Raw genomic sequence first — 18975 nt, 5'->3', positions numbered from 1 at the left:
GCCTTACCAGAGCTTGGTCAGGCTTGATGGGCAACATGTCAGCACTCACCTCAGCCTGCTGCTCTTTGCTGCCCTTTTCACTGGCTGGGATTTTCTCAAGCACTGCTTGAGTCCTGCTGTGGCAAGTTGGTCAGACTTACAGTTGGGTCAGGACCCAGGTCAGATTTGAGCCTGTTGTACTGTAGGATAAAACTGTTCCCAGGTAGGATGGGAGATGGAGTGCCTATGACACCCCGCTGACCACCCCCAATGGCCCCTTGTACTTCAGTGGGAACTTGGCACACAAACCCTCTTCCTTCAGCATCATGTTTCAAAGGCACATGAAAGTAATCTTGTGCAGAGCCGTGCTGTTCCTTGAAAAGTGCCACCCCCAAGCACATGCTTGGGATGCTGGTGCTTAGAACCAGCCCTGAATGGACCTGGGATACAAATCTTAGTGTTTGAGAAACTGCAGGTGTTAATTAAAGAGGCCGCAGTCCTGAGGTACCATGACAGTAAGCTCACAACTAAGTTGTCTGCAGACAGCTCCCAGGAGGTATTGCGGCAGTCCTCTTACAACAGAATAGTCAAAACTGGAAACCAGTGGTTTATGCCTCTGGGGCAATAACAAAAACTACGAATCAATATGCTCAAAGAGAGAAGGAGGATTCTGCCTTAGTTCCTAGATGTAAGAAGTTTTATGTCTCTATTGATGGGAGGCCTGTGTTAATCAAAACTGACCATAAACCAGTAACAGTCACTGCCAAAAGCGGCCTGGCAAATACCCAAAGAATAAAGAGATTATTTTTTCAGCAACAAATGTGTGCTTTGCAAATGGACTACATACCTGGGAGAGATTTGATGGTTGTAGACATAGTCTTGCTCATTTGACAGAGGTTCAGCAAAGCAAAGTCCAGAGAGATTTTTGTTCATGTCAATCTGATTTAAAAAAATACAAACTGTCCAGTCTCAGACAAGATGTGTTCTGCACTTGTCAGAGCTATTGCATCCTGCAGAAGGTAGTTAGGGCTATTAGCACAGAGCAACAGGGACAGCATATTCCCAAGCAGGGCCATCTCCAGGCATCAGCTTATCAAGCAGGTGCTTGGGGTGGCCACTCCGGAGCGGGGCAGCACTTTCAAGTATTTGGTGGCAATTCGGCGGAGGGTCCCTCACTCCCGCTTGGAGTGAAGGACCTCCCACTGAATTGCTGCAGATCGCGATCACAACTTTTTTTTTTTGGCTGCTTGGGGTGGCAAAACCCCTGGAGCCAGCCCTGTTCCCAAGCTGCATTATCAATGCAAGAGGGAGCTCTCAGTACAAGGGAGAATTTTGTTTAAAGGCACCAATAAATAAAGAAGTACCTACCGAAAAAGATGGTGGAGGCAGATGCTGATCCATTATTAGTACTATTAAATTATAAAACAGCACCAATGAAACATGGTTTGTTAGCTGCTGACAATTTGTTCAACAGAAAACAAGATTGCCTGTGCTGCTAGAAACCTATGTCAGGGTCACTAGGGACTAGCACATGTATAAAGAGCTAGATAAGGCAAAACAAAAAAACCCAGTATAATTTGAGGGTCCCAGGAGCTGTCATCACTGCATGCAAACTATGCTGTGCATCGCTATGAAGGGAAACAATGGTTGCAAACAGCAGAGTTTGCCCTGTGATCATAGGTAGTTATCATCTCAGCTGGACACGTGCTACAGTAGAATAGGCTACTCCAAATCTCAGAAGGGAGGGGCACTGAGTGTCCTATTTTGCCCAAGAGGGTGTCAGACAAGCAAGAACCTCTGTGGGTAAAGACTACAGAGTGCAAGGCCTTGGAACAATCAGAACAAGTGGATTTGCTGCCTCCTGACACCAGTGTTACTGATGTTCCAGGGGAGCCCCACAGGTTCGACTGACAGCATAAGACACCTTAAAGACTAATCTGAACGTTGTTAGCAAGTTTAGGTCCGAGGTTGGTTATAAGTACTTGTGATTGTGTTATATTAATGTGGCTTGGAAGGAGAGATGTGGTGTTGGGGACTGTGACTTTAGTGGAATTGCTTCCCAGGGAGTCAGGGTGAGGTACGGTCAAACTGGTTACACACAGCCATTGGGAACCTTTTACAGCATTAAGCAGTTCTCTTGCAAGCATCTTAAGCATTGAATGATCACTACAGTGGTGTTGAGGATACCAGTACAAGGGCATAGCCACTGGATTTGCAAACTATATTGACCAGGTGGCCAAAACCCTACGTGAGGGAGCATAGAAGAATACAGCTCTTCCTACAGGAGTAGTCGTAGTATGGTCATGAAGTAGCTTCACTGCTGTTCCACAAGCTGGCTTGGAGTATTGTCTTCCCATCCCTGTGACAAAGCCCATGCAAAGCCCTCTGCCTTGGTGGAGGCCATTTATAGTAGGAGCCATTTACAGAGGATTACAATTAAATAGCTATCGATATTTAATAAATAATAAGTAAGAGACTGAGGAGAAAAGGCCCCAGTACTTCAAGACGCTTCAAAGTGTTACATCCCTGCATTTAAACAGAGCACCACTGAAGTCAGTGGCCTCCTTATGGGTGCAGGGGGGAGGAAGGGTGTCCACCTATACAGAGCAAAATCAGGGCCTAAGGTGGGGAGTTTGCTGTTTGCACATGCAGCCATCTCTTTTAGTGTCCTCTTTGATAATACATTTTCCCCTCCTCTCTACCTACCACATACGTTTGGTTGTTGTGTAGCTCTAGGTATAATAGAATGTTAAACTGTATAATAGTGTTCAGCCACTAGGTGGCAGTGTGCGTAACATATCCAGAGCCAGTGGTGCCCAACTTTTCAGGGTTCCCCCCTCATCTATGCCCCCCTCCCCAATGGAGCTGGGAGCAGAGCCCCAGCTGGGGCCGAGGCTGGGGGGGGAGGAGTGGAACTGGAGCTGAAGCCGGCCCTGGTGTGTGTGTGTGTGGGGAGAGAGCAAGGGTTAGGGTTAGGAGGTGCTGCAGCCAGACCACAGAAGCCTGACCCCTGCTAGTAGCAACCCTACACTCTACCAAGTACTAAGTGTAGATGACACAAGGAGGTCTCATTGCCTACTTCAAGTTTGTGTTCTCTCTTTTAAAAAAATCCCCTATCTACCACTCAGTCAAGCCTGAGATAATTTATTTTTTGTTAGTTGGTTGCCATGGAATGAATTGTGCTGCTTAATTCATGGGCTGTACAAAATGCTGGCAAATGTTTGCAACTGCAAAATCTGCTTTAATTTGCTATAGAGCAGGGGCTCTCAACATTTTTCTTTCTGAGCCCCCAACATGCCATAAAAACTCCACAGCCCACCTGTGCCACAATAACTGGTTTTCTGAATATAAAAGCCAGGGCCAGCGTTAAGGGGTAGCAAGCAGGGAAGTTGCCCAGGGCCCAAGGGGGGATTGTGAAGCTAAGTTGCTCAGGCTTCTGCTTCAACCTCAAGGGGCAGGACTTAGGGCCCCACGCTTCAGCCCCATGCAGTGGGACTTCAGCTTTCTGCCCTGGGACCCAGCAGGTCTAATACTGGCCCTGCTTGACGGGCCCCCTAAAACCTGCTCGTGGTTCCCCAGGTGGCCCGGACCACTGGTTGAGAACTACTGCTACAGAGCACAACAAAGACACAAAGCAGCATTGCTCATGTCATTTTGCTTTATAAGAAAACAAAGCCCAATGACTATATTTCAGGATGAAAATGATGGTATTCTACTCAGTGTTCATGGGAACGTCAGAACACTTTGCTAAACAAATCCTCCTAGTTTTTAATATATTGTAAGTGCATTTTCTCTGCTGAGGCTCACATATGGGGTCGTAGATGAAATACATTTCAGTGGCTTTCTGTGCTTTTTGCAGTTTAACATTAGAGCTTTTGCATGTAAGCCACAGCAACTACTCAGCTATGTTTTTGGCTAAGAGGTATGACAATTGGCTAAAATATTTTAGCAGTGATTAGTCAAAATACTATAGATTATGAGATTCAGTTTAAACCCTGCTAAGATATTGAAGTTATACTTTCAGTGTGTCAATATAACCGGGTTGCCACTAAATGAATGACCCAGCATAACTCTTCAGTCATGCATTGGATTTGGCATTGAATTAATCGCAACAAGAAAAACTGAATTGTGCAAAATACATTCCCAGCTTAACTGGATTTATTCCCAGAGTTTTGGCTAAGCAAACCCCAGTGCACACACTGAATAAGCAGCAGCTTATTTTCCAACATTCCACCAACTAAAGTTTTCCCACTGAACTGTAAGAAAGAAAAAAATCATTATTAAAATATTTTAATTCTTTGTAACACTAATAACATGAATATTTATTTGAAAAATATTTCTTTCCACTTTAGTCCATCTTTAAATCCGTTACACTAATTTCCACTAACTACCATTTCAAATTACTGTCATTTTTCTCTCGTATTGGTAAAAGATACAACTACAGTAAACTATTTCACAATTTTGGAAAAAGTATGAGAGATTATTCTTTCCTTCTCCTGCTGCGATGAATTAGAAGCTTAAAATAACAAGGACAAAGATTATGGAGCTAAAATATATGTTGACATATTTAACCTCACAAATAAATATATATATACAATGGAGGTTGTGACATCAACAACAAAGTAGAGATTTTACATTGCAAAAGTGAGAGTATTCAAGAACATTTGACATAGACACTTAAGGACTACTACATGGTAGTAAAAAAGGAGCAAATTCTTAATTTAGCAAAAATATAGGCAACTGTACATGAATCTGTTGGTTAGGTTACAGCTAGGCTTCAGCCAGGATATTTCTTTTACTCTTTACTTCATATTTTATTGAACAACTGTGTTTCATTAATTCCTCAATGTCCAGAAGTATTTTCTTTTCCTTCTTGTCACTGTAGAACATCCTAGACAGGTAGAAATCTCACAGTAAGCTACTATCTGAACACTATTATCTACTGCAGGTAGGCAGGTGGGATGATAATATACAAGTTCTGTAAATGTTCATACATAAATTTTCCCTACATTCTTTTCCTTGGTAAAAGTATTTGACCAAATTCATCCCTAGTATAATTACATTTGATGTCAATAGGAATGAATTTAGCATATACAGGCATGAAGGATTTTGCGCTAATATGAAAAAGGTTTGGTTGAGTTATTTGTAGGACCTTTACTTCAGAACAGTGTTTTAGGATTGAATGTGATTAAAATATATGTCTTCCCTGCAGTGATCATGGTGTTTGTAGTTAAGGATAATATTCCATTTGTGTGGGCACAGAATACAATGATCTTTGTAAACAAGTGGATGCAAAGAACCCATAGAGGTACAAATTCAAATACCCTGATACGGAACATCTAATTGCTTCTTAACTGAGAACTAATCAATAGCTGTATGACATCAGACCAGTGGTTTGTGGAAGTGTGATGAACAAAACTGATTGAAATTTTTAGGTAAAAATAATTTGATGAAAAATGGCCTTTTTGGGAAAATGCCTTTTTTGGAAACATTTTTTTTTTGAAATTTTCATGGAAAAATCCCATTTTCTGGCCAGCTCTATTACTGACATTTTAAATAAAATGTGCATTTACGGGTGTTTCACAATCTGGCATGGGTTTCTACATATTTTCAAGAATAGTTGTGCACTTCTGAGAATAGTGTTAGAAATGGCCATATGGTGCCATGGCTTAGAAAAGTAAAGTATTTTATGTTCTTCTTTTACTTCTGCACACACTTCTGTGCATAGCACAATGATACAGAACTCAGTTTACGTTGCTTGGTCATTGCATCTCAAACAGTACGGATCTATATTTAGTTTAATCAGCTGATGCCAGTGGAAGCTTGAAGATATGGATGATGCAAGTCCACAGGTAGATGCTGAATGCTATTGTGTAATGTACTGTGACCTTGAGAGCCATCATAAATTGCAATGTCATGTGACAGAAGTTCTCTGTACACACAATAGGGCCACAATATAGAAGATGGACAAGCTAACCTGGGCTTACAAGGGATCTGTGAGGTATTGTAACTAACAAATTTATAGCACTATATGATTTACAAGGTGTGGGGTCCTTTGTAATATTTCCTATGAATGTACATGCTAATGACTCCCATTTCACTTGACCAACATGAGCAATCAGCATGGGCTCACACATACCACTGTGGTGGTTACTATGGGAGGTGTCCCCTTTTTGTAAATCAATGAATATTGAAACATATGCCTTTGTGTAAAGTCTAGCACTAGCTTTTTTACTCATGCTGAACCAACTGAAACCACATACATGCAGATATGGACTTAAAATTTGCAGGAGAGTTATCAGTGGCTTGCACACCCTTATCACAAGCAAATCCTGGTGCACATGTATGTGATAAATGCTTTTCTGTGCATATGGATACAATGCTGTCCAGAGTTTATAGTCTAGTTTCTGTATGCAATATTTGGATCCAATTTTCTTTGTGTGGTTAGCCCTGGAGATTTACTTATTCATTTGGTCAAAACAACCCTTTGACCCTGGAGTTAGGGCTTTCCTCGCCTGTGGAAAACACTGCAGGCAATGGACACCTAAACAGCAAGAGTTTAACAAATACAGTAAGGAAAATCCACATTTCTCATGAAGACGAGACTGACTAAGACAGCTGCATCCAAGAGCTTGTGTGTACTGTGGGATACTTCTCCAGTTTTCTCTAACAGACCCAAGTCTTGTCACCATTCAGATCTGACATTATTGAGAGATGGGCTTATGGAGCTTCTTCAGTCTTGCAAATATACACATAGGACCACACCTAAATTAGCTGTCCCATTATCCTGTTGGCTGGCATAGAGCTGATGTTTGAAAACAGTCTTTATTTCATGGTGGGAAAATGTCAGTATCAGTACTATGTACGAGAAAATGACTGACTCTTTTAATGGGGGAAAAACCTTCTCTCAAGAAGAAGCTGTTAAGAGGATGACAATATACCATGGGGAAAATGACTAAATCTGGTAATATAATTCTCCCCACTCAGTCTCCAAGTACTCCATTGTTTAGAATCTCCAGGTTGCATGTTGTCTTGTGGTTCAAAAGTTCAGAAACCTGATCAGAACTTTGTGCTATGGCTGAATGTGTCTGACATCATGATATTTTTATAGAAATTGTCTGAGTGAGCACTGCAGTACCCCTTGACTTTGTCAATAACCTGATGGACTGGGATGATTGATGTCTGCTCTTCATCCACTTGGGCAAACTTTGATGAGGGTTTGTCAACGAAAGTATTGTCTAGGAAGGGGAAAAGAAACAGGGACAGGAAATTAGGGCTTTTAAAACAAGCTCATTATCTACCAGATTTGTAACCTGCAGGGAATCCGCCTCTACATTACTGTAGGTAATTTATTTTTTCAATTATATTGCTCTGCTGATTTTTTTTATATAGCCATTAAATAGCTTGCCATTATACCTTTTTATTTTCTTTTCAGTTATATGCTATAGACTAAATTCTACATATTCTAATCTACATAGCTGGAATTCTAGCCACTCTGCTCAGTCCTTTCTTGAATCTACTCCCCTATCACCCCTTTTGCTTATGCTGCAACTATATCAAGGCACAGTAGGATCCATTAGTTTGTCTGCTGAAGATTCCAGCTACAGAACACTCAAATTAAAAAGGTTGTCTGGGTATTATAGTATTACAGGAGAGGGGGTGATGCAAGCATTGCTTTGATAACATTTGGTAAATAGTGCCCCACTGAACCAAATAATGAAATAGCTGAAAAATGCTAGTGAAAAGCATTTAATAATATGAATCATAACAGTTAAACCATTATCAAATAACACAAAAGAACAAGCACAGAAAGCAGCAGATGATTCAAAATAAAAATAGATGAGCAGATTTTAAAACTGGCCTGATTCTTACAATTGCATCTATTTGACTTTCTAGCACAGGGAGAATACAAGGATAGCTGAGGAGCTATGCTTGTGGTTTGTGGCACTAAATAGATGTGGAAAACTCGTATGTTTTCATGTTTCATGTGCTCTAAACCAAGCATGAAGCAGGAGAGAAAAAGAGAGAAGACAGTTCACTCTTTCCCCCTACTCCTTTCACTTTCAAAAATCTACATCCCACTGTGTGTGATGATGTCAGTAACACTTCTGATGACCACATCATACCTTATTATCACCATGTACTCAAGTTGGTTTGAAGGGCATTTTACACAGGGAACTCAGGTATATCTGAGTACTCAGCTATAAGGAGAAAAGTATTTTGTTTCTGCCGTGTGGATCATCGTTCTCCACTTCACCTGATACTGACTAAGGCGTATTCAAAGAGGGTCTTGAGTACCTCCACAGCTGCCACCTTTAACCCTGTAGCCTTCACTCATATAGCCTCCAGTGTGGTAGTTTTCTTCAGACAAAGAGGACAAGCATCAACTTGTGTGACTATCAGCATTTCAGTTCTGAGTCTGACCAGTAGGGAGAGCTCATGTAGTGAGCAATCATTACCTCCCCTTTTTAGACTGTTTATATTAATGAGTTCTTCAACCTCATCTTTGGGACCAGAATCTCTCTTTTTAACCCAAGTCTGATATGACCCAATACAAAGTTTGGTAACAAGATGAATGGCTGCATGAAGCAATGCTCTCCACTGCTGGCACTTTAGTCAACCAGCTTGGTACAGCTTATAGTAAAACCACCTTCAGATAATTCTTCTGTAAAAGAGAATTTTATTTAAATCAGTATATTTTATTATATTAATATCAGAATATGTTTTATATAAAATATGATATAAAATATACTGTTTACCAATGAAAACAAAATAAAAATGCAGGTTTCAGAAAAGATTTAATGATGGTACCAAGCTATAATTCTCATAAAGATTTGCAATATGAAATGCTGCTTGAATTGCACGTAAAAGAGAAATGGATTGCACAGAGGAAAATCTAAACAGTTTCATTATGAACAAAGGAACAGGCAGTTTAAGAATGATTATTTCTTTAAAGTGGGTGAAAATGGCTAATGAATTATAGCAAATAACTCTTGTACTACTGCAGATGGCTGTGTTCTTCAGTTTCATTTACTCGCTAGCCAATGAAGTTTTTCTATTTATTTTGTTTGAAAGGAATTTAAAATGAATTCTTGTGTCCTAGGAAAGACTGTTTCAGTATCCAAAAATGATTAGGCACATTCACACAGCATCATTAAAACGAATTCTCATTTTCCAAAACTTTTTTTGTACTCTATATACTTATCCAAAGCTCTCTGGAGTCAATGGGAGCCTTTTGGTTGAATTAAACATGCTTTGGATTGGACCCTGGAGATGAAATCTTGGCCCACTGAAGTCAATGCGAGTTTTGCCATTGATATCTGTGGAGTTAGTATTTCAGCATATATGATCTTTCATTGCTTCATGTGACTGCTTTCTCTCAGTCCCCTATCACAGCTGTGCCACATGATTCTGAAAACTCATGAAAATGGTTTCTTTTGTCCGTTCTACTAAACAAATACTCAACTTGAGTTGTAATACACAACAAAGTTTCTAGGCATATTTGAAAAATACGATCCGTCATTCAGATCTAATTTTGATGTAACTGAAAGATATTTTAAAACCAATAGGTAGAAGATTGAATTCTATAATGGCTATAGGCCCAAATAAAGAGATAATTTCTTAGATCCCTGGCATAACCTTTTATACATTTATTCCTTCTAGAAATGTACCGTGATATATCTAGCAATTTATCACATCGCTTTTGACAGTAGGGTGCTTTTTGGCGATCTTTTTGTTTTCAAATGCACTTTTTTTGGTTTTAAATTAATGTTAAAAAAAGTAACAGGCATCACATGGTGAAAATTAATACTGTGACATTGTACGTTTTCTAGAAGGGTAATCTTTCAGATGTTCCATGCAGTGTATAGACAACCAGAGTTCGAAGCATATTTGCCCTTTGAATTACAGCCTGTCGGCAAGAAGATGAATAGTGAAGAATAAGCAGTATTTCTGATTAGCAACAGTCCTTTTTGTGTCAGTTAGGACTTCATGCAAGTGATTCACCCTCCACCCTGCTGAAATCATGCATTCAACAAAAATGATGCACACTTTACCTGGAACGTTCCACCTCTGCTGAGGAAATGCTCTTAGAAGACATTATCTATACCATAAACATATGAATGTCTGGGTCAATTCCAGGGATCAACAACCATGTTAACAGTTACCAAGACATACGTCTATTACACTGTATACTAAAAACGGTTATAGATTCGCCAAGATATGAATCTGAGTAGATTAGCTGTGCAAAAAACTATGGATAAAAAAATAACTTCTGAATGTTTTTTTCATGCCATGAAAACTTGTTTGAGAAGCAATGTAGATATCTAAAAAAACTAGATCCAGTCAAAATTACTTTAGAGTGCCACAGGTAGAAAAAGTGAAGTAAAAAATATATTTCAAATGGTCAAGGGAAAAGGAAATCACTATAATATTAAAAAGAACACAGAATATTTTGCTGCTTCTATAATATCCAGTAAATTATTGCATTACTAGCTGTGACCCAATTTAGGAGAGCCCTGAAACTCCTTATTAAGTCCATCCCTATCCAGGAAGCACTTAGTCACTTGCTTAGCTTTAAGCATATGATTAAGTGTTTTCCTGAGTGAGGATGCTTTTATGAATTGGGCCCGAGGGGTTTGATTCATGGCCAGGGGTGATGGAGGTGCAATTGCAATATGAGGTGTACACAGTATAGCTGTGCCTTTGAAGCGTTTCATTCGAAAGGGCATATAGTAATAGCACTACCTAGAGTTTCAATTAAGAGCGAACTTGTTTTAAGTTCCAGCTCTACCGATATCCAATGGAGACTGCTCAGGAAATGTGCTGAATCAGCTCATCCTGTGGGCCTTTGGCCACACCCTCTTCACGGCTAGCCCTTTGTGGAAATAGTGGTGGTGGCACGTTTGTGCTGCTGTAACTCCCCTTTTAATAAGATTTTTCTACCACCAAGCTCTGGCAGCCCAGGTTCCAGTGGCAAAGTACATAAAACTCCATGACTAGTGTAGTTAACTCACAATTAAAAACATATAAGTAGTTACTTGGACATAAGAAACTAGCCTGAGTAATAAAAACATCCTATAGAAACATTCCCTTATATGGACAACATTCTCGGTTCATTTCAGAACCTCTTATCTGATGTATCATCCCTGCACGCAGAGGTTCTGACTAATGTTAGTGGGGGATATGCACATGTAGGAAGAGCAAAATGTTGAGTCTTGATCTGCAATAAGGTTCTGAGTGGAGAATTTTGCACAAGGTTAAAAAATATTCAGTACCTGGTCTGATCATTATTCCAAAAGGATAGTCTCCCAGTTTGTTTGAAGGTATAAGAAATTCTTTTTTTTTTAATATTTTTGTTCTTCCTCTTTCTACTTACATTTTATTATCTGGGATCTTTTTTAGTTCTCCTAATGCATTAATCCAATGCACTAATCCATTTTCTTTTAAGACTGCACTGCAGAAGCACTAAAAGTAGTGAAAACGCATGATCAAGCATGCTCTAATTGCTAACATTCTACAAAGGCCCTAATTTACCAAAGCATTGAAGTATATATTTAATTTTAAGTGTGTTTTTATTGTTAAGCACAGGCTTGCTGTGATCTAACAAAAAAGAAGTATTGATAGAGTCCTATACAGCAGTTTTATAACTTCTCAGTTGTCATTGGCATAAATGGAATTGTATGTCAACAGAACTACACACTGAACTGAGAATGTGCTGTGGATTGAACCACAGAGAGATGTGCATGACTCTATAACATAAAATTTGACACATTTATAGTATGATCATCAGGAAACAAGAGAATGTGACCAGGTACTATCTGCTGAGTAGGCATTGCTGTAGTGTCATAATAGCAGCACGCTTACTAAAATAAACCAAGCACTATGAAAGCTGATGTGGGGAGGAAACCCCTTTTATATGGTAAAGACAGCTGGAAATATGGGGCGGGGGAGGGTCTGCTGAAGACGATGGTCTCCATGGCTGGTCGATGCTAAGCAGTGTGAGCTAATGGATTTGCCAGTGGCAGTCACAGATGCTAGGATTTGGTTCTGACGACTGCGGATGTTAGCGGCATAAAGCCAGCAGGAAGTTTGCTGTGAGCAGGACCGTGAGGGAAAACGTGACAGGACTTCTGGGAGCCCGAGTTCACTGAACAGGCACACTGGGGGATTTCTGATCAAGGGAATTTCTTTCTGTTGTTTGTTGCACTGTGTTTAGGGAAACAGCACTTTGTGTACATTCTTTGCAAGCAAATAAGATTACACCAATTAAATACCTGACTCATATTATTAACTTCTCCTCATTGAAACAATCCCGCAAGGCCCAGAATACTGGCTAACTGTTCAGACCAAAGGGGCAACATAAACATTTGAAAAACTGCATCTAACCAGCTAGCTATCGTCCACTTGAATGAACCATGTGATAAGGAGAAGGAAAAGCAGGAAGGTAATTCCTGGTACTAAGCCACATCACTTGTTCAGACTGTGGACAAAATTCTCCTCTCCAAATCACACAGTGAAACTTGACTCTGATGCTCTGTTCTCCATATTTGTGTAGAGCTTCAACTGATGTCAGTAGGCGATCTACACATGAAAGGAGACTGGAGTATCAGAAATGGGACCTGTCTTGTGACTCTGTGAAGTGTATTTAGTATTATAAAAAGTCTGAAAGTTCCTTCTGGTCAGTTCATTTAAGCAAGTCTGTATTTCTGAAATTATTCATAAAGGAGATGATAATTTCAATGAGCGAATCTAACAGATTGTTTTTCAAACAGATAGATTCCCTTTTTACAGACTGGGTTAAATATATGTGAACATTGATTTCCATTACATTTTAGAAGAATATTTCTTGATAACATTTGTCTTTTGCAGAAAGCTATCCATGGAGGCATTGGTTAATGAAAGTTCAATAGAAAAATCAGTTTGCTTTATAGGCTTCTCTAATCCAAAACAAATATGAGCACATGAGCTTTCAGGTCATTGTTGTTCTGTTGATTGGGTATCATTAAAATGTTCCTAGAATAAATACATAATTATTTTGTGTGAATGGAATATAGAGATATAGTTGGTTCTTTTTATTACACACATGGCATCTGAACAACTATGTAATAACTACTGTATGCTATTTGTACAAGGGGGAAAACAGTGTATATTTTGTTAACACAGTACTATCAAACCTCCAAATAACTTCCATTTGTCCCTTTCCTTTGTAAGTAAATGTAGTTACAATTAAATGGCAGGCAGCCTGGCCTAGTGGACAGCAGACTGGTATGGGGCTCAGAAGATATGTGTTCTATCCCAACTCTGCTTTCTAGCCTGTTATATGACTATGGAAATGTTGCATCACCTCTCTGTTCCTCAGTTTCTCTAACATGGGCTACTGTTACCTACCTACCTTTTAAATCTTTTGGTAAAAGTGCTAAGTAAGAGCTAAGTATTTTTATTAAATGTACTTTTTCTATCACAATAAAAGTCCAAGATTAGATATTTATCATGATTGGTGAATATTGCCTCATGACAGCCCTTACTAAACAAAAAAGACATTTTTAAAATGCTCAATTGGCTTTTCTTTTATGCATGAAGGTAACACAAGTCATGGCATACCTATTGTACAAAGTAAACACTCACAATTTGAAGCACCATACCAGAAAGATCTCTTTGATGTACTAGAAATAACCCACCTGTATGGCTGTTTCTTTTGAAGTATGTATTTGAAGTGGATTTAGATTTGGATGTCAGATAAGTTGAGTTGGAGCCAATAGAACTGGAGGACAAGGATTTTCCAATATTATCTGAGCTTTTCTTTATAATATTAGTTGCTGTCTTGCTCCAGTCTGAAAATGAATAGACTTTTTTTTAAATCATTCATTTCTATCAGCACTAAACTCCTGTTTCTCTCAATTATTTAATTTCCAAGCATCAGAAGCACTTTTTACATTACTTATAACAAAGTGGTCTGCTCTAGTTCTTGTCCGGTGGCATCTTTTGTTCTTTAGAAAGCAGGACTATTTCAAGATGCTTTACTTTGTTATTAAGGATGACATTAAAGAACAGTAGTTAATGTTTCCACTTTCCAGTTAGGGTTAAAACTGATTGATGGTCAGAGGTGGCACATCTCTGAGTTGCCGGAAGATGCTTGATCCCTGATCCGCCCCAGGTCCCTCCCCCACTCCACCCCTTCCCCCAAGCTCCCACCCCGCCTCTTCCCCGCTTCTTCCCCCCTCCCCTGAGCATGCCCCACCCTTGCTTCTCCCCCTCTCCCCCCAGTGCCTCCTGCATGCCCCTGAACAGCTGATCGTGGCAGGTGGAAGGCACTGAGAGGAGAGGGAGGAGCTAATGAGGGGGGGCTGCTGGGCATCCACTATTTTTTTGCTGGAGCACCGATGGAGTCAGTGCCTCTGTTGATGGGATAGTAAAAAATGGCACTGCCAAACTTCTTATAAAACTTCTTATAAAATTAACAACAACTACTATTCTTTATTTGTATTCTGGTAATGCCAAGAGACCCCAGGCAGGGATTAGGGCCCTGTAGTGCAAGTTTTGGGTGCACAAAGAATAAACAATCAGGTCCTTACTCTTCTTCTATGATTAAAAAGAACAATGCAAAGAAATGTGGTTCACAAGCATAGATAACCAACGACCTCCATAATTTTAAATCTTAGACTGTGAGTTCTGTAGGGCAAGGACTGTGGGGCAGGTTCATCAAGAGTGGAGCGGGAAGAACCAAGGTTGACTTTTAGCCACCTTTGCACTCTTGCAATTCTGGATCTAATTTACACCCAGCTAGACATTCCAGCAGCAAGAGATTATTGGGGTCTGAGATTGCCCTGGCCATATCCTCTGTGCTGAGGAACCCAGGAGAAGGGGTGTGTGGGCACTATTACTCTGGCTACTCCATGCAAGGATTCCCCTACTAAAAGGAATCATAAGGGGGCTGGATCTTCTAGATCTAAGGCTGCTTTGTACTGCTTAATTTGGACCCTGGGTTCTCCTATATATGTGTACCGTACCTAACATACTGATATAATAATAATATACATTTGAATGAAATAACTTGAAATGATCTAATTTGCATCTAATTTGCATTGTTAAACTAAGCTTTTTTTACAATTGAAACAAACAATCCCCCCCCCAAGTCATACTCCCTCCCCCAAATTAGGATAAAAAGTTACTTCACAATTAAATGTTGTTAGAATATTGACATTCCAAACCTCACAATGTATGTTTCAAAATTAGTATGTACAGGAGTAAATTTAACAGATAATTTTACAAAACACATTGCAACACATACCTGCATGTAAGGTTAGTTTCAAGTCCTTGTTCCTTTTGTTGTTCTTACTATTATAATTTATTCTTTGGGAGGAAAGTAATTCACATGCAGAGGGGTCCAAGCAAAGACATATGTACCACTTAAATCTTTAATGGGTGGTTTGTTTTATGTAAGCAGCAGGATTTTATCTTGACTCGTATCACTAGGGTGAATTTTACTATTTTTGTGCTAACCATGACAACATGCAGATTTTTGATCAGATCAGGTTCTAAAGTTCATTATAATCTGATCATGTTTTAAAATCTTATTTGATTTATACTCTACTCTTGCAGTTGCTAATGGTGTCATGCTGACCCTCCCTAACAAACCAGCCAGCAGTGAAGAGTTGGTAAGTATAAAAAGTAATTATGCCACAGAAAGTACCACCACTGAAGTCCTTGAACGCTTCAAACTTTTATTGCTATCCTCCTGAAAGGCTGCCAATAGCAGTGTAAAAATATGGAAATAATTTGGTCCATCTGCAGCTGCTAGTTCATGATTTACAGCATGCATGTTGGAAACTGAATGCATGAAATAATCTGGATACCTGATCACAATTAATGTATCTTTCCTAGTTTGTCTAAACTTTGATTTCATGAGTCAGGATTTCTTAATATGAAATGACTATATAAGAGGCATCAGAGCTTACAGTGAGAATGCCTCACCTCCTGGCATTAAAGTAATTAAGACAAAATGGTAGTACACTAAGTTGCCCATGGCCATGCTGTCACACACAGTACCAATTTACACCAGCCGATGCTCTGACCCTGGGTTTGTGAGTAAGTATCATATGCTCAAAAGTGTAAGCATCCACATTGCTGCAACTCACTTCAAATCTTTAGGTCAGACAGTGGATTTATGGTTTACATAGAAAAAATAATATTTCTGAGAGTATATCAAATTATGGGATGTTAATGTGAGTTCAATGGAGAAATGCTGATTTACGCCAGCCGTGGAGTTGGGCCAATATTATCAACACATTGGGAAGCGGCTTTTGTGCCTGCGGAAGGCCCAGAGCAATAGTTGTTTGCTATGGGGAGCAGCAGTAGCGAGTTCCCACAAAGGGACCTTACATTCCCTTCCACTTTGAGATCCTGTTTGTAGGAAGGGACATCAATTTCTGGGTGTGCTCAAGGCTCTTTTACTCTGCCCCTGGTAAATCTCTTCTGGCTACTCTGGTTTCTATGGCTATAATATTGGGGGAAAAGAGCTCGGATGCACACAGGATACATGTGGGGTTGAAAGATCCCTGCCTCATCAGTTCAACATATGGCTTTTCTGAAGCACTTCCAATATCCCCTCCACATTAGTCTGATAGCTCATAGGACCACTTGGTCTGGCACAAGCCCCTCATACATAAGGAAAAGGGGCCAGGATTTGACGCTCTGAATCCTTATTTAAACAGTGAATCACTGTTGCTGTAAAACAAAAGGGACTTCCAAAGCCATCCTCACAGCATTACAAAATTTAATTTTTCCAGTGAAGCCAGCTGGTAAAGTGAGGACTGGAGACTTTTTTATGGAGCGCTCTCTGAAGAGTCCCTAGGCAATCATTATTACAGTCATAGGCTATTAATAATCTTGTTCCTTACTCTTTCCACATCTGTGGCCTAAATTGTGTTAAATCCAAGAGACCCAAGCTGTGCACCTGGCCTTTTCCAGTCTACTTCTGCATCTCAGAAATGGAACCATGAAATGCGCATGCATTTTTTTTTTTTTTACCTGAGTTGTCTGCCAGTCGGAATCTGCCACAACAGAGATGCCTCCTCCATTGTTTCTGCACATTCTCTTTCATAGCACAATGGAATACAAATATAAATAAACCTGAGAGCAATGCAAACAAATGGATAAATCAAAATTTTATTTGTATAAAATCTTAATGTTGTAAACATTCTGAAAACCACTATGAACTGCTCTTCATCATCAACCTGCATTACTGAGGTGTACAAGGTAACAGGTGCTTGAGTCACTGAGTGCTTACCCATCCTCTAGATTTTACACAACCATGACTTTCATTGACTTGAATGAGCATTTTGTGCTCATAAACATGACAAGATCAAGACCCCCAAAGCCAAGTGTAGAGGGAGATTTTTCCTGTTTAACTCCTAGTGTTCCGATGTACAGGGCTGATTTTTTAAATACTGGAGACTGGATGTCTCTGCACCAATACAGTGCACAAAAAAAGATCATCACTATTTGCATAAATATTTACTGCAAATGAGTGTGAAAATGGGGAAAATACATTTATAAATTACTATGGAGGTGGCTCAACTAGCCATTTCTGCCTGGTTTGTGCATACACTCGCTGTAAATGTGCCCACACATGCAGGTGCACACACTTGTAAGCAGAATTTTGTTTGCATGCAGATCTACAGCCTCCAATTTTCAGAACGCAGTCCTGTGCTGGTAAGAATCTTGTAATTTGGGTTAACAGTACAACTGTAATAGTTCCACAGAGATACTCCAATGCTAATTTTGAAAGCAGAAATAGGAATTATAACATGATCCTGGCCCTTCACAGGTAGGCGTTAGTTGTGTAATCTTCCATCTGTCTCTGATTTGGCATGTGCTTGCTTCATTCTCATTAACTGAGGCAGAGCCAAGGCTGAACCTGAGGGCAAAATTCTAATGCCAGATCCCTAAATGATTATATCTGAAAAATGATTTAAGTGAGGTCTGTTGTGGGCCTAAACACTTAACTGGGTTTCTTTGGAGATTTTTTCATTTTCTAATCATGCTTAACTCTGTCTACTGGGTTTTAGAGGGTGGAACAACAAGACAGTGCAGGGTTTGGAAAATATTGTTCTGAATCACAAAAAAAAACGTGCTAGCACAGATCTCAGTATCTGGGCACTGATGCACTTTGGCATGTACAACTGGGCATGGACGTGGGTCTCTACTCTAAAACATTGCCCAAACTGAGGTCAGTGAGGGCTGCAACCTGTTTGCTTTGCTATCTTGTGATGATGGTTGAATAATGAAAAATATTGTTTGTGAATTATTTGATAGTTGACAAAAAAAATTGTGAGAACTAAAATTCAGGAAGTACAAAACCAATTAAAATCCTAACTACTGAGCTTGTGAAAGCCTTACAAAGGAAGTGAGGGCATTTCTAATGGTCTTTCTTTATGTAAAACAGTAACTTTTGGATGCTACATCTGATCAGTTCCAAAATGTGAAGGAAAGTTCAAGAGACAAGGTGGGAGAGGGTATCTTTTACTGGGCCAATTTCTGCTGGTGAAAGAGAGAATTACCTCACCCACCTTATTTCCCTAAGATCCTGGGATTCACACAGCTACAGCTACACTGCCTACAAGGAAAGTTCTAGGCATCAGTTGGCAGAACCTTGTTTTTCCCTTTTCAATTTTCTGATTTTCTGCAGTAAGTGTGTGTGTGTGCGCGCGCGCACGTGTGTGGGGGATACAGAGAGCCTCTGAATGTGATTAGTACATCCACAGTTGCAATCAACTTTGCAGTTGTCTATAGATCAAATAACTGGCTGATGGCACCCATTAACTCCTTCTAGAATAACAATACCCCATCTCATCTCTGCCCCTCCTCACAACAGAGTTTGACATGTTTACTCCCTGCATTACTTATCACGTAGTGAGAAAAAAAATAAACTGGGGGTGTGTTGGGGGGGATGCTAGGGAGAAATAGGAGTGTGCACACAGCCCTTGGCATGGGGAG

The 18975-nt window shown here is 39.8% G+C and overlaps 1 protein-coding gene across 2 annotated transcripts in view; it reads right to left on the bottom strand.

Moving 5' to 3' along the window:
- Positions 1-4105: 4105 nt before the first annotated feature.
- ADGRG6 (adhesion G protein-coupled receptor G6) overlaps positions 4106-18975 on the bottom strand; it is a 184352-nt gene continuing 169482 nt past the window's right edge. Inside the window, exons 22-25 of one of the 2 annotated variants that reach the window (XM_032795001.2) lie at positions 17008-17109; positions 13659-13811; positions 10035-10081; positions 7137-7217 (exon numbers count right to left, since the gene is read on the bottom strand). In XM_032795001.2, coding sequence (XP_032650892.1) covers positions 10068-10081; positions 13659-13811; positions 17008-17109 — 269 coding nt within the window. In that variant the 3' untranslated portion in view covers positions 7137-7217; positions 10035-10067. Of the gene's footprint in view, positions 7218-10034; positions 10082-13658; positions 13812-17007; positions 17110-18975 lie in introns of both variants that reach the window. The other variant, XM_032795006.1, reaches the window with a different exon arrangement.

The sequence above is a fragment of the Chelonoidis abingdonii genome, chromosome 3 (assembly GCF_003597395.2).
Source record: "Chelonoidis abingdonii isolate Lonesome George chromosome 3, CheloAbing_2.0, whole genome shotgun sequence".
Classification (NCBI taxonomy): Eukaryota; Metazoa; Chordata; order Testudines; family Testudinidae; genus Chelonoidis; species Chelonoidis abingdonii.
Note: the sequence above shows the minus strand (reverse complement) of the source record. Positions and strands in the feature narration are given on the sequence as shown.